Source organism: Nelumbo nucifera, chromosome 1 (assembly GCF_055504915.1).
Source record: "Nelumbo nucifera cultivar China Antique chromosome 1, China Antique-T2T, whole genome shotgun sequence".
Classification (NCBI taxonomy): domain Eukaryota; kingdom Viridiplantae; phylum Streptophyta; class Magnoliopsida; order Proteales; family Nelumbonaceae; genus Nelumbo; species Nelumbo nucifera.
The window spans coordinates 158,691,458-158,715,300 of NC_142649.1; the positions used below are offsets into that span (position 1 = coordinate 158,691,458).

Genomic DNA, 23,843 nt, shown 5'->3' on the forward strand with positions numbered 1-23,843 from the left:
AATTGCTTACAGTAAAGAATCAATTGAAAAATGTGAAATATGTGTAAAATCTAAAATGACTAAGAAACCTTTCCCTAGTGTTAAGAGAAATTCTCAACTTCTAGAACTAATCCATTCTGACATCTGTGAGCTTAATGGTGTATTAAGTAGAGGAGGTAAGAGATACTCCATAACATTTATAGATGACTTTTTATAGGTACACCTATGTCTACCTTATGAGAACTAAGGATGAAGCCTTTGACATGTTTAAACTTTATAAGACTGAAGTTGAAAATCAATTAGAAAAGAAAATTAAAATCCTTAGAAGTGATAGGGGTGTTGAATACTTTAAAAATGAGTTTAATTATTTTTGTGAAGAATTTGGAATAATACATCAGTGTTCTGCTCCTTATACCCCTCAACAGAATGGTCTGGCTGAAAGAAAAAATAGAACATTTACAAAAATGATAAACTGCATGTTGTTAAAAGCTAATGCACCCATAAACCTGTGGGGGGAAGCACTCCTAACAGCCTGTCATTTATATAACATAATTGTTTCTAGAGTTAATAACAAATGCCCATATGAATTATGGACAGGAAGAAAGCCTAATTTAACATATCTAAAAGTGTGGGGGTGCTTAGCATATTATAGAGTTTCAGATCCTAAAAGAACCAAATTAGGACTCAGAGTTAAGAAATGTATGTTTGTTGGATATGCAGAACATAGCAAGGCCTATAGGCTTCTAGACTTAGAGTCCAACATAATAATTGAAACTAGAGATGTTGAATTCTTTGAAAATAAACTGTATTCTGAACTTACAGAAAATGAATCCACAGAAAATGACAGAGAAACTCAAATCTCAATACCTATTGATAATAATGAGACTGAAAGAAGAAATTACACTACTGTAACACCTACAATAGGACTTAGAAGAAGTCAAAGACAAAGAACAGAGAAACACTTAGGTTCAGATTTTATCTCTACTCAGTCAATTGTATTTTTGGTTGAGGCTGATAGAGAGAATATTTTAAATAAGATACCTATTGTCCTAAACATTGAAAATGATCCAAAAACTTACAGTGAGGCCATGGCCTCTAGAGATGTTGCCTTTTGGAAGGACGTTATAAATGATGAAATGGATTCAATAATGTCAAATAACACATGGGTACTAGTAGACCTGCCTCCAGGATCAAAACCAATAAAATGTAAATGGGTGTTTAGAAGAAAATACAACACTGATGGAACTGTACAAACTTTTAAGGCTAGATTGGTAGCCAAAGGATTTAGTCAAAAGGAAGGGATTGATTATTTTGACACCTATGCACTAGTGGCTAGAACAACTTCTATTAGAACACTCATAGCATTAGCATCCATTTATCACTTATCTGTTCACCAAATGGATGTTAAAACTGCTTTCTTAAATGGTGATTTAAATGAAGAGGTTTACATGGAACAACCAGAAGGATTTGTTCTTCCTGGAAACAAGAAGAAAGTCTGTAAACTGGTTAAATCACTATATGGATTAAAACAAGCACCTAAACAGTGGCATGAGAAATTTGATTCTTGCATTCTAGCTTTTGGTTTTAAACATAATAGTGCTGATAGATGCATTTACTCAAAATTCACTGAAAATTATGGAATAATTATATGTCTTTATGTTGATGATATGCTTATTGTGGGTACAAATATGATTGGCATAAATGAAACTAAAAACTACTTATCCTCTGTCTTCAAGATGAAAGATTTAGGAGTAGATACCATCTTGGGAATAAAAATTTAAAAGCACAGTAGGGGCTATGCATTAAGCCAATCACATTATATTGAGAAAGTACTTGAGAAATTTAAGCATTTAGAGTTTAAAGAATATAGCACGCCATATGATTCTAATATAAAGCTAGTAGAAAATAATGGTAGAGCAATTGCACAACTTGAGTATGCTAGTGCAGTAGGAAGCTTGATGTATGCTATGCTTTGTAGCAGACCTGATATTGCATTTGTAGTAAGTAAACTCAGTCGGTTTACAAGTAATCACGGTGCAGAGCACTAGAAGGCAATTAGGAGAGTTCTTGGGTATCTCAAGAGAACCTTGGAACTTGGCTTGTTTTACTGTGATTATCCAGCTGTACTAGAAGGGTACACTGATGCAATTTGGATTACCGGTAATGGAGATAACAAGTCCACATCTGGATGGATTTCGTCCTTGGTGGGGGTGCAATCTCTTGGGCATCCAAAAGACAAACTTGTATATCTCACTCGACCATGGAATCCGAATTCATAGCCTTAGCGGCTGTTGGAAAAGAGGCTGAATGGATTAAGAATTTATTATTGGATATAAAACTTTGGCCTAGTCCTATGCCTCCAATTTCCATTTATTGTGATAGTGAGACAACTCTGTCAAGGGCCTATAGTGGTACCTATAATGGTAAGTCCAGACATATAAGTCTGAGACATGAATTTGTTAGGCAACTGATTCAAGATGGAGTCATCACTATAACCTATGTGAGGTCAAGTAAAAACTTGACTGATTCTCTTACAAAGGGCTTGGCCAGAGAATTGGTAAGAATGACAACCAAAGAGATGGGATTAAAACCCTTTACTTAGTTACCTGTAATGGTAACCCAACCTGAACTGAAAACCATCAGTATTGGGTTTAATGGGTAACAACAAGTTACAACAATGTGACTGTTAGCACTGACATTCAGAAATTTCCCATCACAACATAAACAGTGTTGTCTGTTACGATGAGAGGTTGAGATAAACTCTTAATGAAGTTCTGAAATGTGTCAAATAACGGAGCACATAGTGGAACTTCACCTATGTGAACATAGAAGTGGTGCCGCTTCTCATGAGGGTTTGGATTTGTTCTCGGGATTGTTCATGAAACCAGGAAAGAAGCACATAACCATAACAGTGCTGAGCAAAACTTGAAACTCTTGCAGAGACTGGACATTTTTGTGTGTATAGGTGTCTCCGGTCTGTCTTGAGAGTAATTGGTTTAAGGCCTTACCACCAATAACTTTGACAAGGCTCTGAGATAACTATACTAACAAGAGGTTTAAGTTGATAAACACCTTTTGTATGCATAATTGTGTCATAGTAGTTTGAATTGAGAGAGAACTATGTAATTGATCAATCAATGTGGGGGATTGTTGGATTTTAATCTCATGAGAGATTAAATCTAGTGGGTTTGATTGATCAATTACATGAGAAATTGCACCTGTACACTTGATTGAAAAAATCAGTTTTTCTCTTACAAAACCTAGTTTTGAACTTGTCCCACATTGGAAAATTATTAGTTTTGTTTTCAGTATTTCAATAGGAGTTGATTTACACTCCTTAGAATTAGTAGAGGAGAGTATGGGGATTCGATACCGTGCAACGCACGCACACGCGTGTGTGCGGTGCCATGAGGTGCTTTAGAGGCGCACTTTGCTCGCACTTCGCGTGGTTCGCGATGGGCGGCTCTGGTTTTGGTGCGTGGATGATCATTGATCACCGTTGATGAGATCAACGGTCACGATTCGATCGGGTGTGATCAAGAGGCACAACTCAAAGTTAACAGTCACCAACTGTTAACTACTTTTTAAACAGTCACAATGTTTGAAATTGCGACTGTTCAAGGTGCCTTCTCTAAACCAGCACCTACCTTTTCTTCATACCTCTTCACAAATTATTTAAGGAGCATGAATCAGACTCCAAAACACAATTTCAAAATTCACTCTCTCTCTCTCTCAGTCTGGTCTGCTACAGTCTCACAGAAGGTTTCTTTGGAGACTCTTCAACTTTGCTGGTTGTAGATTTTCGCCCAAGGCTCTATTGTATCATGGGAATGAATTTGCCTGTAACCCAACAGCAAACTCAGTAAAACTGAGTGGGGGCAAATAACGTTCTAAAGACAGTGTCTTCAGACGCGTCTCAGAGCTTCTCCTCCAAAGTTACAGTGACCCCATCTTCTCCAATAGGTTCTTGGTCCAGTAATGTCCTTAGAAACACGACTATTAGCTGCAAGGCGGACCTATATTTAAACGAATCAAATAAACTAATTATGGAAGGGTCCTCCAACTTGACAATGCAGACTCAGAAATAGCTAAAGCACCTTGATATTAACCACTTGGAAAAATTATAAGGAAAAATAAATTGCTATAAAAACAACTTAACAAAACCATTAATTTGATTAAAAGGTATATCCTAACAAAAATAAAAGTGAAACACGAGTAAATAGAAGCTTGATAAATTTATTAGGCCACCTACTCACATTGCAGGTGTTCACAGATGAGCACCCAAAACCACCTCCACCAGTGCAGGGTTCACTAAAAGAAATATCTATGGACACATTTAGTGCATTTGTAAAAGATGTTGAAGCTGCATCACATGCGGTAGGCGGGATTGTATCACTAGGAATAAAATATAACTAAAATTAGCAACCTGAAGCTAAACCTAATTAAATTGCAAGGGGTATACCATTAGGCCTCATTCAATGTTCTATTATGTCATTCATACCCTTTAAACAATCATGCCTTCTTTTATCTTTTTGCCAATTCACCAAGTTAAAATGAAACTTAAAGGTGAGTTGAAGTTTATTCTGAGACTTGAAAGCCACTTTACAGAGTATTTGCCCCATTTACAAAACCTAAAATTTTCAGTAGAAAATATAAACAAAACTCAAAAAAGGAAAAAAGATAGTTTCTTATGGACCAACCAAATGGTTCATAACCAAATGATAGAAAGTACTATGAGCAATAATAGAAAGAGCAAATTTTTCATCTCCTCTCTCCTATTGGATCCCTCTTTTCTTCTTAATTTCATTAAACCCTTTTTGACCTTTTCTCATAAAAGGGGTATAAATTAGATGGATTGGATCAGGTTAAAGGCCAACCCTAAACATGAACCTTGGCCTAGGGAACTAAACTGATGTGAAAACCCAAATTTAGCAATCCAAACCTAACCAAATTTCTATCTAACCCCAATGCATTGTATGAGTTTATTTTCTAGTTATATAAGCAAGTTCATCCTGAAAAATTGGTGTGGCTGAACTCATACTAACTACTTATTCTATTAATTTCTCTTATATTTATCAAGCAGGAAAGCACATGCAGATGTATATACACATAAGAGGTTTGAGAGTAATAACAGATTTTCTACCTGCACTCTTGTAGAAGTGGAGATTAATCCACTTTATATAGTAATAGATAAATTTAAGACTAGTGGGCAAGGACCATAGCCAGTAAATATATGTGTACAGCATAAATACAATGCAGGAAACATTCTTGTGCAGTTTTAAATAAAGAACAAAAATATAGTAAAAAATAGACCAAATGAGCATCATATGGCAAAAGGTCAGCCAAATATGCATTTGTTTTTAATAAATTTTTATTTAAAAATGTTGAAGTAAAAAATTCAGCATATTTTATATGTAAATATGTGTACAATTTATTATATATGCATATTTAAAATTATAAATAGATTCATATTTTTCAACCACTCTAAATACTGTTATGTTTATGTAGCTAATCTGTTTACTTTCATAAAATTAATGGAAGTACTTAGGTGATTGACCCATTGGTACTTTGATCCTTTTGCAATGAAGCTACCACCAAGCATGTGTATGGGGAAACAATACTCATCAGAATCTGGGTAAGTTCTAGAGTTTCATCAATGAAAGATTTACCTCTTGGAGCTCTTTTATTTTGGCCAATCTCCCGGGCTTTGAATCAATAAATATCCATACTTTTATTGACAGAGGTGACCCACCACTGTGACATCACTCAACTTCTAAATAGTTAGCATCCTAGACATGAACCACAAGAACTTCCATTGGATGTTCCTTTCCTTTTGCTTTTATCAAGGAAACCATTGTTATGATTAGTAAACCAGTGACTGAAAATAGTTAGGTTTGTCATACATGCCATAGACAATAACAGACTTTACGAAGTATGCTGTCATTCAGGACTTAGTTTTCATGCAAGGCATCATCTATACTTCTAGTTCTAGCTATGCTCACTATATTTTATAAAGCTATAGTACCTTCATAATCTTGTATATATCAATAGAAAAAGAAAATGAGTAGGATGGGATGATCCTAGTATATTACATGTCTGTTACTGCTGCAAGTTACATTGTGTCTTCAAGAGTCGCAAGTCACCATGTGAGCATGGTCACCCAAAAAAAATAAGGGCATGTCTAAAATTAATCTTTATGTTACATGGGGAATTGGGTATCCAGTTCGACCAGCTCCCATACAAGTCTACCTGATCTGAAATATCCGTCTATGGTAAGGGACCACATAAGAATACCCAAGAGGCTTCTGTCTCTACTGATTCTACAGACTTCCTAGCTCTTTGATCTCAGTCGACCTTTTCAAGAACATAGAAGATTGCCATTGATTACATTGGCAGCCATCATTTAACCAAACTTCATAACAGTGACTTGCACAAAGAATTCACCCAATTAAAAGAACAAATTACAAGAGAGATGGTACCATATTATCCATTCATTTACACATAAAATAGGAAGCTTACATTCCTGAGATTACTTATTGTATCATTCAAGAACAGAGACCCACTCTCAAAATCTAGAGTAATACATGAGAATAAAACATTCCTTTCATACACCAAAATGGTAATTATAAAAATGAAAAGGACCAAACGCCTGACCTGCATCATGAATTATTACTACTATCCGTACCTAGTTCATCGCTGCCAACATGATAAGGTGGTATTGATTTATTGAACATAATACTAGGCCTTTTAGTGCAACCATAGATGTTGATTGGATTCACCAACTTCATTCTTTACCATCAGCTGCACGTAGTGAGTCAAGTTGAACAGGTGCTTGCTTAGCAACCACATTGGATGACCCATAAACAGCCACATCGACACCCTGAGCCTTCTCCTTCTCAATCTACTTCTTGATCCAAAAGTAAGTGATTCTCAGCCCATCATCCTGCAAAAAATACAAAGATAGGAATGCCCAAGATCATTAAGCATGTCAAAGACTGAAAAAGTCGGTAAAAAATCTCCTTGCACTTACCTTCAATCTCATAGTTGGAGCCCAGTCAAGTTTCTCCTTAATCAGAGTATTGTCTGAATTGCATCCCCGCACACCCTCTGGGCCAGGAATGTGATGGATTGGAATAATCTTGTTCTCAAAGCTGAGGACAATTTCTGCCATTTCATTCATGCTAACCATTTCATCACTCCCAATATTCACAGGCTCCCGGAAATCTGACTTTGTCAATCTAAATACATGTAAAAGTTAATGCAATTAATAAGAGTGCAAAGAAAAAATTATAAGACTAGAGCTTGAAAAGATAACAGTGAGACAGATATTCAGTTTAGTAATAACCCTAGAACACCTTCTACACATTCATCAATGAAGGTGAAAGATCGTGTCTGAAGTCCATCTCCCCACATCTCAAACTTATCAGTGGTGTAATGACCTTTCAACAGAAAACAGCAGGGACCTTCTCCCTCCCACCTACAATCGGTGAAAGCAATGCAGCATATATCAACACATGGCCAATGAAACAAATATACCCAATAAATATGAACCCCTGCATGTTTAAGCTAACCTTTCCATGTTCCAAAGGGGCCATATATGTTATGGAACTGTCCAATTTGGCACTCAATTCCAAAGTCCTTTGTGTAATGTTTGCACAACTCTTCTGTTGCAAGTTTCTTTAAGCCATAAGCATCTTGAGGCTACAAGAAAATAAAAAGATTAAACCCCACAAATAGTCAGTAAGATGAAATCAATAGAAATAAATCCAACTTCTTTGAATTAATTATGGACAGCAAACCTCTGCAGGCCAGGCATCAGACTCCTTCAAGCTCACATTAGTTTCCAACTGCTTAAATTCAGGGTAGATGCAAGCACTAGAAGCATAGAAGAACCTACAAAACCCAACATACAATTCAATATTAAGACATTCAGACAAAAACTGCATCAATTGGTAACATAGTAACAATATCCAGAATCCAGAATCCAGTTCCCAAACAGGAAGTGCAAACATGATGCAGTCAAGTGTTACTTCCAGGTTAACAAACCTTTTAACTCTGTTGATTCTTGCAGCCTCAAGCATGTTGAAACTGATCATTATGTTGTTGTACATAATAACTGAATGGTTAGACTGAATGAAGCCCATCCCTCCCATGTCAGCAGCAAGATCAAGAACGTGATCAACCCTAGTTGTAACCTTTAAGCAGTCATCTATCACCCTGAGATCAACAAGGTGGAAATCATGACAGAACATATCTTCTGTCATGTGTTCATTTTTCTTCCAGTCAAAAGCAATGGTGTAATGGCCTTCACTCTTCAACCTCCTGGCAATGTGGGAAGCAATAAACCCACCAGCTCTAGTAATGGAAATTCGGAGCTTCTCCTGTGGCCAAAATGGCTCCCTCTCCAGATTCTCATATGTGTATGCCCTGTAGGTGGATCCATAAACACTCCCCATTCTGCTGCACTCAATAGTTCAGACAAAAAATGAAAAGGAAAACCACGGATACAATCTGCAACCCTTGATAAAGAGAGAACAAAACAAGCAATGTTAAAGTATCTCCTAGTCTTACCATCATCACCATAACCAGCCACAACTAAAAAATGTAAAACAAAGAAAAATAAGCAAAGCTATGATGCAAACGCAGAGGGAAAAAATAGCTGAACCAAATGAATACCTTGTAAAGGTCAATAGAGTACCAACTATCCATATAATCTGAAGAAGAGAAAGAAACACACCTCTAGAGATACAGATAATTTGTACGAACAAAATACCAAAATGCAACCTCATCCACCCAATCTCTTGCTCGAACGAACAGAGATCGGTGCTTGCTTGAACTGAGAATCAAAACAGGCTTGACTATCTGTACATGTTCCACAAAATTACATTGATAATCAGAATAGTTTCAAGGACTGCTTCCAGAAATACTTTGTCAAATTCCTACAAATATTCTCTGTTTTCACAGGAAGGTCTTGGACAATTCTTCTAATTGATCAAAATATCAGTCACACCTACATCAAGACACATGCAGCATAATCCTGAAACTAGACCTAAATCATCATGCAGCTTAAGTACATGCAAAGTGCATATGGATTAAAACTTTAAGGAATGTTGAGATATAAGTATCTAAATACCTTATGCAGACAAGCAGAGACAGATGAGTTGTGTTATGAATCTCCTTCAATTAGACAGTAGTCATAAAACCATCGATAGACATTCAAGCATCATTGAGTTCTAAGAATCATACAGAACAACATCCATTGGAATAGTATGATATCCGAAAGAATCCACAAAAATATAGAAACTACCCTTAGATATTTCCTCAGTATCTTATAAGTATTGGTATACAAATTCCTAAATCCATATTTTTGATATCTACATTCTAATTCTTCACATAGTTCCAGATTCAAAATTTTTCATGATCCAAAAAAAAGAAAATAGTTTGGTACAAACACTAAGAGATAATTGTGCCTCACTCTCTCCTAAAGATGAAATTAGTACAACTTCCATTTGATTCTAGTTGGAACATTTCACAAGGAAAACATTAGGCACTGTATAATCTCATTCAATTGTCATTAGTTGATTATAGTTTAGTAATGTCTCTTCTTATTTCTCCACCACAACATAAGGAATGCTAATTGCACAAGTTGTAAAACTTGTTCTCACACAACTGGCTCCTCTATATTTATATTGTTGAGGCTAAGTAGTATGCCATGCCTTCAGCATTTTTTTTTTTTTTTTTTTTTTTATGTTTCATGCTTTTGTGCTCTTAAGTCTTAAGACTCTTATCAACCACATTTATTCCATGTCTTTGGTTTGTGTTACTTTCCTTCATCCATCCTCTAGGCAACCTATCTAATAACCTATAATATTTGTGAAAAAGTTGATATTGCCAGAGACTAAGATTCAAATTTCATAGCAATTACCAGGGTATATACATAATACACTACATACTTAAATATTGATAATTGAACAAACTGGAGCATACAAAATAGCAGTACTGGGATTCACCAACATGACATTGAATTCAGGAAGGAGCTCGGATCTGCTACCCACGAGACATGACAATTGCGCATTGGGAATATCTCCCTTGTCATTCATCTCCCCAATACATGGTGGTGGTGCTATGTGGGTACAGATTGGGTAGCAGATCCTGAATCTTCATGAAGCGTCAACACATTAACCAGCAAGTCAGCTAAGCCAAGGGAGTACTAGAATCAACAAACCAGAAAAATATAAAACATACTGATATTTGAATTATCAAGGAGCAAGCCATTTTCATAAAATAAGCATAATAAATACAAAAAAAAAGGAAAGACAATTCACTTATCCAACCATCAGAAATTTGAACACAAGCCGACCAACAGAAATTCAATAAAAACCCACTTAGGGACTTGCAGTTAGGGTTGTTCACGGGTCGGGTTGGGTTGGTTTACTGCTGTTTTTCCAACTGACCCAACCTGGTCGGGTTGCCTGAAAATGAAACCAAAACCGACCCTGTGTTAGGCAAAACCAACCTGGTCGGTTTGAGTGCTTGAGTTGAGGGGCTAAGGGAGTAAGGGCGGACCAAGTTAGAAGTTACCAAGAAAAGAAAAAGTCAAATTGTGTTAGAAAAAAAAGACTGAAATTTGGAATTTTTAAGAAGGCTTCTAATCTATGTAAAAAAGACACCTAATTGTAATTACCTATTTGGTATAAAGGACCTTAGAGAGTAGGATCATTTCTTTAAACCTTCCAAAAAAATGCAAGAAACTATTAATGGCATTAATGGCATTCCCAAAGAGAAGACTAGAAAGTAGAAATTATAAGTAACTAGAAAGTAGAAACTAAGTTAGGTACTAACTACTAAGTACTAACTAGGAACTAAATCAGTTTGGGTCAGTTTGGTTTCGGTTTTCATGTGTGGAAACCAAAACCGAACCAACCGACCGGTTTATGCTTTTTAGTAACCCGAAACCGACCGACACTAAAAAACCCGGCTGACTCGGGTTGGATCGAACCGGGTTGGTCGGTTTGGGTCTTCTTATGAACAGCTCTACTTGCAGTGATTTCCAAATTGGATCAACTTGAAGTATTAGAAAGACAAAAGGAACCAAGCCCAAGTTAGACATTTAATTACTCACCAGTATAGAATACATCAGAGAAGAGAATTACACACAAGAAAATTAAAGAGAGAGAAGTAAATTAATGCAATAACAATACAGAATAATACATCAGAGAGAAAAAATTCTAAAACACAAGTATATTAATTTGAACCGTACATATTCAACTACCTAGTAAGTCTACATGGTTGCAGCAACACACTGAACAGAAGTAGTGTTCTGGGGACAAAGAGGATAGATGACGGTGACAACAGGATGCCATACTAAGCCCTTCTGAATTGGATGAATGCAGCTGCAGACTCTATTGGTCTTGGCGTACAACTGCAATCTCCTGTTCAATGCATGGCACTCCAACCCAGTAATAATTCCCATCACCTCCGACGACCAGTCATCCTTGCCAAAACACTTGCATAACTTCTCAAAAACCTGCCATGTGAGAAGGCTATCAAACCCACAACAGTGAGCCTACCCCACTAATCTAACCACGCCAAGCGCCTCCGCAACTCGTTCTAGCCCTCCATACAACCCATGACACGACTTCATCATGTGCTTCACATAAAAAACTGCCCCGAATACACGATTCATCACATCAAGAAAATCGTTTATCATCTCCGGCAGTGGTTTCCCATGGCTCAATATCTTTATCAGATAAGAAAAACTGTAGCTGATGGTGTGCGATCTGGTCACTCCTAGCTGGCGGCGGCTATGCTCCTATCTGGCGACGGACGAGGTACCTGTAAGGAAGAAGAAGGATCCCCGGGGAGCTCTCCCGGTGGCGTCTGTGCTCCTAGCTGGGCCCTTATATACTAACCTTCTGACATATCAGGTGTAACTGCCTCCGAATCCCTGTTGCGGCGATCTGCTGTCAGATAACGGCTTGGCGTGGCTGGCCGTTACCTGTCAGAGCTGAGCTGTCGGGCAAAGGTGGTCGCTGCAGAGTACGGCCCTTCCATACAAGAAACGACCTTCAGTGATGGAAACCACGATGCCGCCAGGCGAGAGACGTGGGTGCAGTCTGGTAGGTACGGTTGTCAGGCGCGAATCTCTTATGATACGCCGAGTTGCTCTGCCGTGGGCTACCTTACACCGAGCTACTGGTGATGTGCTGAGGTGTTTTTCCGAGGCGGATTTCTTAAGTAGCCTAAGTTTGGGCGGGAGCGAGCTGATCCCAGTTAGGGGGCTGACAAGCTCATTCCGAGGTGTCTTCAGCTCAGGATGCTCCCTACTTGGGAGAGTCATAGCTCGGGTCGTCGGAGTATCATCTTGCCGCAAGCTGCCACTTCGGGTGAGCTATCAAGCTAAGTTGTACCGAGCTTGTTATGCTGAGTTGTCACTTACGTCAGGTCATGTCCACGTGTCCCCTTATTATGAGATCGGGCCGAATCACCCTTCATCAATTGCCCCCCACTCTCCAGGCTAGGGGTCCTGACCCGATGTGGGAGTTCACGACGTGACTGATGGATTTGGCTCGAAGTCCAGGTCGCTTAGTCAGATAGTTCGCTGGTCGGACCAGTTCGCTCCTGGGCTCAATCAAGGATAACCCAGCTTGCATACAGTTCACGCACGGATGTCACGCGATCTATAGGCTCCGCGGACGTCAAAAAACGCGCTAAACTGATTTCACCTCGAGAGTCGCATAGCTGGTTTCCTTGAGAGCCGTTGGATCGTCATGATCTTGACCGTTGATTCTCGGATATAGCGGCTATAAATAGGGGGGGACCCGAGTCATTTTCTTTGCCATAAGTTCACTAGCGTTCACCCTGAGGTCGCGCCTAAATTCCTCAGCTCGGGTTCTCCAGCTCGTCAGCTTCCTAGTTCGGTCGCTTTCCTTTGGTGAGTTTCCCTAGCTTCTTTTTCAGTTTGTTTCAGTTCGTAGTTATGTCAGGCCATAGTTTTGATAGTCTCCTAGATGAGCCCAAGGTGGGTACCTCGACTCAAGTAGGTGCCTCTAAGGCCTAGTCAACCTACGAGGCGCGGGAGGCCTCGGATAACCCAGCGTCTACCTCTCCTCGAGTTCGGGTACCGGATAAGTTCGGTCCCTCAACTATGACCATAGAGAGACTTAGGGCCTTGATCCATCAGTATAATCTTCCGAGGGAGTATACCTATAATCTCCTCGCGGGTAACTTCCCTTGGGAACACGGTCACGATGAGATCTTGATTTTCGGAGAGCAGCTCGCGGCTGGGCTCCGTCTTCCTCTACATCCTCTGATCATAGAGGTCTTAAAGTTTTTCAACGTCACCATAGACCAACTTCACCCAAACTCCATTCGGAATGTAGTCGGGACAATTTCCCTCTGCTTCGACTACGCCCTCCCCCTTGATCTCGAAATTTCTCCTCTATCCTGTCCATAAAGAAGAATGCCTCTAGCGTTCTCCCCGAGCATTGGCGGGCCTACTACCTGTCCCCTCGCCCGGGCTATAAGTTGTTGCACAAGCTTCCTAGTAAAATTTCGGCCTGGAAACGAGATTATTTCGTAGTCCGCAATTCCACGGGATGGCCCTTTCCTACTCATTGGAGGGCGGCTGTTCTGGACTCCAGTATTAGGCTGGACCTGAAAACAAGAGAGATGCTCCAATCTTGGGCGGAGCTCGGGTTCGACTACAAGGACTATATCACCGAGGACAAGCTCATAGAAGCCGGCTTGATCCCTGGTAGGTCGCTTTGGTCTAGAGTTAGTATCTTATCTTAATAGTTGCCATCTCTTTTTGATAGCGTCACTAACGTTGAGCTTTGTTGCAGGCCCCATGGAACGGCTCAGCGCGGACAAACTCTTCGGGAAAATGAAGGGGAAGAAGAAGCGGGCTGTCAAAAGAGCTCGCGTCGAGTCTCCTCGGGCTCCTACTCCCGAGCCTAAACAACTCTCTATTACTCCAGTGATTGACTTAGAGGAACCGGAGAAGGCCCTACCTCAGGAGCTTGAGACAATTGCGGATCCTGCTCCTGAGACTGCCGTTACTACTTCGGGGAGCGGGGGATCAGCCCAGAGTATTTTGAACCCGCAATACAGCCTTCGCAAGAGCAAAGGGGCTGCGTGCACCGAGGAAGTCTCCAGCTGAGCCGAACTAACGCCTGCTCAGCTCGGAGCTCGAGCAGCTACCCACTGCATGGTGGTAAGTCTTATTTAAACTTCAGTTTCTGCATTTGTAGCCTTACTGGTGCTAACTGGCACTCTTGGCAGGTGAACAACGTCATGCACTCCCTGACTCTCCAATCCGAGGCGCACTTGAAGCGGGCTCTGACCGTCGAGAGCTCGTCCCATGAGGCCCATACTGAGCTGAAATTAGCTTGCAGCCAGATTCATCGGCTGGAGAGCGATGCTCTAGCTCAGAAAGAGTTAATCAAGTCGCTGATGTCGGAGAAGGAAGACCTGCTGCGCAAGGTGGAAAACCTTGAGACAGACAAAGGGGCTCTGAAGCGCCAGGTAGAGAACCTCGAGGCCGACAACAAGGAGCGAACTGAGATTCTACTTAACGCCATGGAGGAGGCCATGGTCAAGGCCGTCCAAGATTATAAGAGCTTGGAGGAGTTCGAGGGAGAGCTGGTCGAGGCTGGGGCGGAGGGCTATCGCAAAGGCTTCAAGCTTAGTAGGTGGCTGATCAAGTGCGAATTCCCGTAGCTCGATGTGAGTGCCATCAATACCTCGCGAATCACAAAGGAGGTAGCCCTTGAAGCTGCTGAAGACTCGGACTCGGAAGTGGAGAGCGGCGGTGATGTCATTGCAGAGACCAATGCCGATGACAAGGTTGGCTCCTCCGCCGAGGCTTCGGGCAAGAGCAACGAGTGCCCCAAGTAGTTTTTGTATTGTGAGCCTGCGAGCTCAGCTTCTTTTTTTCCTTTCCCCCCTTTGTAATGAACTCTTTATAATGAAATACATTTTTTGTTAAGTGTTGTGCAATTGATCTTCTGGCCATGGTGATTTTTTCCAAACTGTTGAACTATCGAGCTAGATGGCCGAAGTAGGGGTTCCTTAGCTGTTACCCCGAACTATCACTTAGTGCTTAGAGGAAACTTCACAAGGTGTACGCCGAAGTGAGCGACATTGTAGGGTGTATGCCCGACCTGTCTGTGCACTGGTTACCTCGCCTATGTCGAACTGCCTGGTATGCCCGAGCTATCATAGGTGCTCATACCCGAGCTGCCTATTCCTTAGGCATTTTTAGAGTACTTTGCCTATGTCGAACTGGCGACTAGGTCTTTGGTGGTGCCGAGGTCTTTTGTTAGCTCGGCGTTTTAGCCCTTAGGCTAGGGGAGCGACTCATAGTCCACTCTCTTCTGAAGTTCGTCCAGGCCGAGGAGGCGATTGGGTCTCGTATGGTGCCGAGGTTCTTTTATTAGCTCGACATTTTGGCCCTTAGGCTCGAGGAGCGACTCGTGGTCCACTCACTTCTGGAGTTCGCCCATGCCGAAGAGGTGACTAGGTGCTGAGGTCTTTTGTTAGCTCGGCGTTTTAGCCCTTAGGCTGGGAGAAAGACTTGTAGTCCACTCTCTTCTGGAGTTTGCCCAAGCCGAAGAGGCGACTGGATGCCGAGGTCTTTTGTTAGCTTGGCGTTTTAGCCCTCAGGCTGGGAGAGCGACTTGTAGTCCACTCTCTTGATCACTACAGGTAATATTGCCTTAGGTTGACAATATTCCATGCCCGAGGTACCTGTTTGCCTTCTAGGGTTTCGAGCTCATGCGTTCCTTCCCCCCCAAGCACCCGCTTTACCAGGTAGGGTCCTTCCCAATTTGGCCGGAGCTTACCAACACCGGGCTCAGGTACCATGACTTTACGATGAACCAGGTCTCCGACGCGGAGGTTCCGCTTCTTGACCCTGGCGTTATAGTACTGAGCTACTCTCTGCTGGTAGGTCGCGGTCCTAATGTATAAGAGGTCCCGTACCTCATCAAGTAGGTCAAGGTTGGTGCGTAGCTCATCCTTGTTTGCTTCGTCGTCATATGCTTCCAAGTGTAGTGCAGGGACCTCGATATCAGCTGGGATGACTACCTCTATCCCGTAAGTGAGGTTGAAGGGAGTTTCACCCATCGCGGCCTTTACAGTGGTTCGGTAAGCCCATAGTACGCTGGGCAGCTCGTCTACCCACAGTCCCTTAGCTCGGGCTAGACGTGCCTTCAGTCCATAGAGAATGTCTCTGTTTGTGACCTCCGCTTGACCGTTTGCTTGAGGGTGTGCCACCGAGGTGAAATTTTGTTGTATCCCCATGTCTTCACACCAGTTATGGAATTTGATGTCCTCGAATTGTTTGCCGTTGTTAGAGATGAGCACTCGGGGTAATCCAAAACAGAAAACTATATTCTTCCAGAAGAAGTTCTGCACACTTCGCGCTGTGATCGTTGCGAGAGGTTCGACCTCCACCCACTTAGTGAAATAATCAATTGCTACCACTAAGAACCTCCTCTATCTTGTCGCTGGTGGAAACGGTCTGAGTATATCGATCCCCCACTGTGCGAAGGGCCATGGGCTGGTGAGGTACTTTAGGTTGGCAGCGGGCTGGTGGTGGATGTTGGCGTGCTTTTGACACTTGTCACACCTTCTGATAAACTCAATCACATCCACCTTCATCGTTGGCCAATAATATCCTTGTCGTAGTGCCTTCTGGGCAAGGGCCCTGCCCCCCAAGTGTCCGCCACACAAGCCCTCATGAGTGTCGCGGAGCACGAGCTCGGCTTCAGAGGGTCGTAAGCAGCACAGATAAGGGAGCGTGTAAGATCTTCGGTACAACCATCCGTCTATTATGACGTAATTGGCTGCCTGGCGCTCTACCCTTCTGGCAGCATTCTGATGTGCAGGGAGGGTCTCGTGTAGCAAGTAGCTCGCGAGTGGGTCAATACAGCTCGGCTCTGCTTGTACGACAGGAGCGACCTCCTCTTCCCCCCTAAGAATTTTAGGCCGAGGCAAGTTCTCTATGTACACGGTTCTCATGGTATTGTCGCTTGTGCTGGCTAATCGGGATAGGGCATCAGCCTCAACGTTCTCGGATCTCGGGATTTGCTTGATGAAGTAGGACAGGAAGTTGAGCAGGCCTCTCTGACTTTGGCTAAGTAGGCGACCGTGGTTGGCTCGCGAGCTTCATATTTGCCAGTGACCTAGTTGACCACGAGCTGGGAGTCGCTGTAGATAACGATATGCTTAGCTTTCACTTTGCTTGCTAAGGTCAGCCCGACTATCAGCGCCTCGTACTCCGCTTCATTGTTGGATGCAGCGAACTCGAAGCGTAGCGCATACTCCAATTTCACCCCGCTTGGCCCATACAAAACAATTCCAGCCCCGCTACCCTACTGATTTGACGAGCCATCCACATGGAGGATCCATGGCTCCTCACCCCAGGTTAGTTTTGGTCTAACCATGAGAGAAGCCGTGCTGGTCGGAGTTTCCTCGCTGTGGTCGGGCTCGACTATCTCAGGAACCTCGGTGCTGAAAGTGCATTCTGCGACAAAGTCAGCCAAGGCTTGGGCCTTAATGGTAGTTCGCTGCTTGTACTGGATGTCGTACTTGCTGAGTTCGATGGCCCATTTTGTCAATCTACCGGAGACCTTGGGCTTGAGCAAGACTTGCCTCAAAGGCTTATTGGTGAGGACGATGATCGTATGAGCCTGGAAGTATGGTTGAAGTTTCTGAGCTACAACAACTAGCGCATACGCCAACTTTTTGATCTCAGGATACCTCGTCTCTGCTTGCTGCAACACTTTGCTAACATAATAGATGGGTCGTTGGACCCGATCTACTTCTTTTATTAGTACCAAGCTGACTACCACATCACTCACGGAGAGGTACAACTCCAAAACATCTCCCTCCTCGGGTCGGTTTAACATCGGGATGCTAGCGAGGTACCTTTTGAGCTCGTCGAAAGCAAGCTGGCACTCTTCGGTCCATTCGAAGTCCTTGCTTCTCTTAATTGCCTTAAAGAAAGGCAGGCAACGATCTGCCAATCTTGACATGAAGCGGCTCAGAGCGGCTATACGGCCATTCAACCTCTGAACCTCCTTCAATGTCCAGGGTGGTCTCATATCTAAGATGGCCTTAATTTTGTCAAGGTTGGTCTCAATGCCATGTCGGTTAACGATATAACCTAGGAATTTACCCGAGGTGACACCGAAAACGCACTTGTTCGGGTTTAGCTTCATGTTAAACTTGCACAAAATTTCAAAAACAGAATGTAGATCTTTTATTAAGTCATGTGAAAACTGAGTTTTGATGACCATGTCGTCTACATAACATTCTACTTTTTTTCCGATCAGTGGCTCAAACAATCGGTTTACAAGTCTTTGAAAAGTAGCCCTGGCATTTTTCAGCCCAAAGGGCATGACCTTGTAACAGTATAGGCCGAGGTTATGAAGGCCGTTTTTTCCTAATCGACAGGGTCCATTCTGATCTGATTGTAGCCCGAGTAAGCGTCCAAGAAGCTCAACAACTCATGCCTTGAGGTCGCGTCCACCAAATAGTCTATTTTGGGAATCGGGAAGCAGTCCTTCGGGCAAGTTCGGTTCAGGTCAGTATAATCAATGCACATGCGCCATTTACCGTTAGCCTTTTTTACCAGAACGGGGTTGGCTACCCAGCTCGAGTAATGGACCTCCCTGAGGAAGTCGCTTGCGAGGAGCTTCCTAACCTCCTCATCGACTACTCTCCAACGCTCTGGGGATAGGTTGCATTTCTTCTGTCTAACGGGCCTAACTACAGGATCAGTGTTCAACTTGTGAGTAATGACTTCGGGGTTTATGCCGGGCATCTCTACCGTGGACCATGCAAAAACATCTAAATTTTTAAGTAGAAAGCTTACCAGCTGAGATCATAGAGGCTCCTCAACGGAGCCGATCTGGAGGGTCCGAGCTGGGTCCTCTGTTGAAGTAGGCACAAAAACCGCCTCTTCTATGGTTGCAACTCGTTCTTCATAGTGCTCCACTCCGCAGGTCGCTTCAGCTCGGGGTCATCTGCCACCTTGGCTTTTCCCTTGAGGGCAGCAACATAGCACTTGCGAGACTCGAGCTGATCGCCTCGCGCTACCTCAACTCTGTAGTCCGTGGGGAACTTCATGGCCAAATAATAGGTGGAGACCACCGCTCGGAGAGCATGGGTGATGGGTCGACCTATTATGGCGTTGTACAGGGAGGGAGTTGCGACTACTAAAAAACTATGGTTGGGCCTCACTATGCTAGGCCAGGTGCCGACCTCCACAGGCACGAAAATCCTCCCCAAGGACTTGACTTCCTCTCCGCTGAAGCCCACCAAGGGAGTGCCCGCAGGCTTGGGGTCGCTTTCCTGAAGCTGAAGCTTGTCAAATGCAACTTTGAAGAGGATGTCCGCTGAGCTGCCAGAGTCGACAAGGACACACTTCACCTCGAAATCATTGATTCTTATCTTGACGACGAGCACGTCATCGTGAGGGTAGTGGACTCCGCGTGCGTCGTCTTCGGTGAAGAAAATCGGCTCCTTCGTCCTCGGTCACTTCGGGGGATTCTGCTCTTCTCTTTCGATCTTGCGAGCCGAGGTCCTGGCCGTAGTTGAGGTACAACCCACAGCGATCGATCCGCTGGTGATCATGTGGATTATTCCCTGAACTGGCCTCTCTTCAGGGGGCGGCCTCTGCGGCTGCTCGCCTTTGCTGCTGGACTCGGGAGCATCTCTACCTTGCTCTCCCTGTCGTCCTGTCTTATTATCGTTCTGTACAAAATTTCTCAAATATTCGCGACGAATGAGCTCTTTTATCTCGTCGTGGAGGTTTGTATAGTTTTCGATACTATGACCATGATCTTTATGAAAATGACAATACAAATTTTTATTTCTAACATTCGGATCTCCTCTCAGCCGGGGTGGCCACTTCACATACGGCGCATCCTTGATTGCCACGAGGATCTCAGCTCGCTTCGCGTTCAATGGCGTATAGTTTGGCCTTTCGTCTCGATGAGCTCAGAAAAACTGATCTGGCCTTCCTCCCCGAGTTGGATCTTTCTTCTTCTTGTTGTCCCCGTGGGTCGAGGACTCACCTTCTCTTTTCCTCTTCTCAGGCGTATTCTCGCTCTTCTGGTTCATCTCCTCCTCCGTTCTGATGAACTGGTCTGCGAGCTTGAGAAATTCAGTTACATCCTTAGGTCTGTTGACAACCACGTGCCCCTTGAACTCCTTGTGCGTTATGCCTCTCTTGGCTGTTGTGAGCCTCACCGTGGGGTCTAGGTCAGGTATCTGTAGGCATGCATCATTGAATCTCTTGATGTAGCTGTGGATGGATTCCCCTTCCTTCTGGACTATGCCGATGAGGCTTTCTTGGGTCCTCGGGCATCTCTTGCTGGAGACAAAGTGGGAGGTGAAAACATACACGAACTGTGCCCAACTCTTGATCGTTCCAGGTGCGAGGTTCCTATACCACGTGCGAGCTACTCCCTTGAATGTGGTGGAGAAGGCTACACACATGCAGGACTTACTTGCCCCGACTAAGTGCATTTGCGATTGAAAGGCATCTACGTGATCATTTGGGTTGAATGACCCATCATATTTGTCCAGGGGAGGTACCTTGAAGTCTTTGGGCATTGGGACAGCCAGGAGTTCGGGAGACAGAGGAGATGGTACAGAGAGGAGCAGAGTGGCTTTCACCGCTCCCGAGCTCGCCTCTTCTTTGGGGAGTTCGGGCAGGCGCTGGGCTGTAGCTCGACGAGCTCGGCGGCGCCTCCGCTGCTTCTTCGTTGGCTCTGCATTGGTGCTGCTGGCCTCTGTGTTGTCAGGCACAGTAAGCCCAGGGAGGGGCTCGGACTGCTGCAGATGGTTGTGAATCGAAGGGCCTTGTCTATAATCCGCAGCCAGGACCTCGAACTGGTTCTTGACGAGCGAGATCTTGAACTGTGAAGGCCGAGGTGATGTGGGTCTAGCTGGCTGAGAGTCCCCCGTCCTGACTACATGCTGTGAGGTGGGGGGAGTGGCTTGTCTTTCCCTTCCGCGGGATGAGGCCAAACTCCCAAGAGGGTTCTGAGTTTGGGAGGTCTCTCTTCGACGAGGGGGTTGCTCGCTGCGACGACGGGGCTTGGCCTGCTGTGCAGTGGGGTATCGAGGAGGAACTTGTTGCTGGTTCTGGGGTAGTGATGGAAAATGCTGCTGGTACTGCTGCTGATGGACGTAGTGCAACATTTGTTGCGAGTATAGCTGAAGCTGCTGGACTTGTTGCATTTGAGCTTGCATAGCTTGCATGCAGTGCATCAGGTCTTCCAGCTGTTCTGTCCAGCCACCGGGGGAACGGACGGTTCTGCAAAGGTTACATCTACTGTGGGGGGGAGTGGAGCATTTACCAACGCCATGATCTGGGGCACATTCAGAGTAGGGACTCCAGCCGTAGAAAGGGGTACGGTGAACTGGCCGATGCATACCGTTGGGGTTTGGGGTTGTCCCCTGGAGGCGTTCTGGTCAGCATTGCGTCCGGCATTGCTGGAGGAAGCCATGGAAACTTGACTGAAATTGCTTGGTGAGATAGGCTTTTTTAAGCGTTTCCCATAGACGACGCCAATTGATGGTGCGCGATCTGGTCATTCCTAGCTGGCGGCGGCTGTACTCCTAGTTGGCGATGGATGAGGTACCTGTGAGGAAGAAGAAGGATCCCCGGGGAGCTCTCCCAGCGGGAATACTCTGATGCTTAAGTTAGTATTCGAGTTGGAAGCTGGGAGAAGAAGAAGAGAGTTGCAGAGAAAATAAGAGGGCTAAGAGTGAGGATCACGTCAATCCCTTCTCTCTTGGGGGTCTAGGCCTTTATATACTAATCTTTTGACATATCAGGTGTAACCACTTCCGAATCCCTGCTACAGCGATCTGCTGTTAGATAACGGCTTGGCGTGGTTGGCCGTTACCTGTCTGAGCTGAGCTGTCGGGCAAAGGTGGTCGCTGCAGAGTACGGCCCTGCCAGACAAGAAACGACCTTTAGTGATGGCAGGCACGACGCCACCAGGCGAGAGACATGGGTGCAGTCTGGCAGGTACGGTTGTCAGGAGGTGAATCTCCTATGATACGCCGAGCTGCTCTTCCGCGGGCTACCTTACACCAAACTACTGGTGATGCGCCGAGGTGTTTTTTCGAGGCGAATCTCTTAAGTAGCCTAAGTTTGGGAGGGAGCGAGCTGATCCCAGTTAGGGGGCTGACAAGCTCATCCCGAGGTGTCTTCAGCTTGGGATGCTCCCTACTTGGGAGAGTTCTAGCTCGGGTCATCGAAGTATCATCTTGCCGCGAGCTGGCACTTCGGGCGAGCTATCAGGCTAAGTTGTACCGAACTCGTTACGCTAAGTTGTCACTTACATCGGGTCATGTCCACGTGTCCCGTTATTATGAGGTCGGGCCGAATCACCCTCCATCAGTAGGCTCATTGGAAACATACCCATCTGGGTCGCACTAGATACCGAGTACCTGATGCGGGGTCTTAGCATGAATGGTATAGAAGACCAGCCCCAGAAGCCAAGTCGTAATGAACAAGCCCAGACTCGCACATCCGTTGTGCAAACAACACTGAATCAATGTCGTGCTCCCTGCTCTTCTCCAAATCGATTCCCTAGCTCCTGAGTAGTTGTATTGCTTCTGGCGCTTGCAAGTCGATGGAGACATCGAAATCTCTGAAATTGAACTCCCAAACCACGTAATGATCTTCAAACTTGGGGAGTCTGCTATGGTTGTCGGTGAGAGTGATGTCCATTTGAATGAGATTCGTACAATCAACATTTACTTTGAGGGACTGGTATTACTTCTCAGAGTATTGTAGGGAAAGAAAGGAGGGGGCTGTACGGATAGATAGCGCTAAGAAACTCTGTATCAATGATGACATTCGGAAAATATAGTAGCGTCTATGTTAAGAAAGATGGAATTCAGCATCGAAGTTCGTCACCCAAACATGGTGAATTTGTACGCCTCGTCTCTGCTCTTCTCGTTGATGACTGATGACTGACTGTAACTCGAACTTTTATAGATGTCATATTGGTAAATTTGTGTTAGAGTAGGAAACTTTGGAACGGATGACTCAGCCACGACTCTGTTTTGGAAACGTTGGAAATTTGGAAACTTTGGAAATTTGCTCCAATCCACTTTTTCATGCGGTGGATGACTCAACCACGCCTCTCTTTTGTTGATGTGGTTGAACATCAACCGTGAAAAAGTGGATGGAGCGAAATGAAGCTCGAAAGTTATTGCAACTTGAGCTAGTGGGCCCAACCAGAAATCGGATCAATCTAACCCACAATTTTATACGTGTTGGGCCCAAAAGATAGGATTTTTTTTTTAATTTTTTGACTGGTCTCAGACCTAACCCTTAGATAGTCTAAGGTAGAGGTGTAAAATGGGCCGTGTCGCCCTCTTCGATGAAAAATTTGGGGGCAGTCCAACATGGCCTACGGCTTGGGCCCGTGCGGGCCCATGCTGTGCCATGGGTCGAGACTTGGGCCAGGTCGGGCTGTGCATGGCAAAGCTATTTATTTAAAAAAATTGACAAAAGACTTAAAATTTTAATTTTATATGAATTTTGTGTATAAAATTGCTTATATATATAATAATTAAATAAAAAAATATTTATTTTATTAATATATTATATACTATATTACTATTTAATTATAATTTATATAATACTATATAACTAAATATAAAATACATATAAATATATAAAATATATATATGAATCGTGCTAGGCTGGGCTGCGGGCTGGGCCGTGCCGTGCCGGCCCATGGACCTAAAACCCCAGGCCCAGCACGGACCGTCGTGCCGGGCCACAGGCGGCACGACCCGATTTACACCTCTAGTCTAAGCCT

The 23,843-nt window shown here is 43.8% G+C and overlaps 1 protein-coding gene across 4 annotated transcripts; it reads right to left on the bottom strand.

The window, feature by feature from the left end:
- Nucleotides 1–6,438: 6,438 nt before the first annotated feature.
- Nucleotides 6,439–23,017, bottom strand: LOC104602849 (GDP-mannose 3,5-epimerase 1-like). Of its 4 annotated transcripts, none has more exons than XM_019198665.2 (8): nucleotides 11,252–22,978; nucleotides 8,717–8,841; nucleotides 8,026–8,439; nucleotides 7,779–7,872; nucleotides 7,551–7,680; nucleotides 7,335–7,456; nucleotides 7,010–7,217; nucleotides 6,439–6,922 (listed from the first exon to the last, which is right to left on the bottom strand). In XM_019198665.2, exons 3-6 carry the CDS (start codon nucleotides 8,433–8,435, stop codon nucleotides 7,422–7,424), a joined length of 669 nt encoding a protein of 222 aa, XP_019054210.1. In that variant the 5' UTR covers nucleotides 8,436–8,439; nucleotides 8,717–8,841; nucleotides 11,252–22,978; the 3' UTR covers nucleotides 6,439–6,922; nucleotides 7,010–7,217; nucleotides 7,335–7,421. The 4 variants fall into 4 exon arrangements, with proteins under 4 accessions (XP_019054210.1, XP_088751074.1, XP_088751072.1 ...); XM_088894948.1 differs by having other exon boundaries at nucleotides 7,325–7,456; nucleotides 11,252–22,974; XM_088894946.1 differs by lacking the exons at nucleotides 6,439–6,922; nucleotides 7,010–7,217; nucleotides 7,335–7,456; nucleotides 7,551–7,680; nucleotides 7,779–7,872 and having other exon boundaries at nucleotides 8,299–8,436; nucleotides 11,252–23,017.
- Between the last annotated feature and the right edge of the window lie 826 nt (nucleotides 23,018–23,843).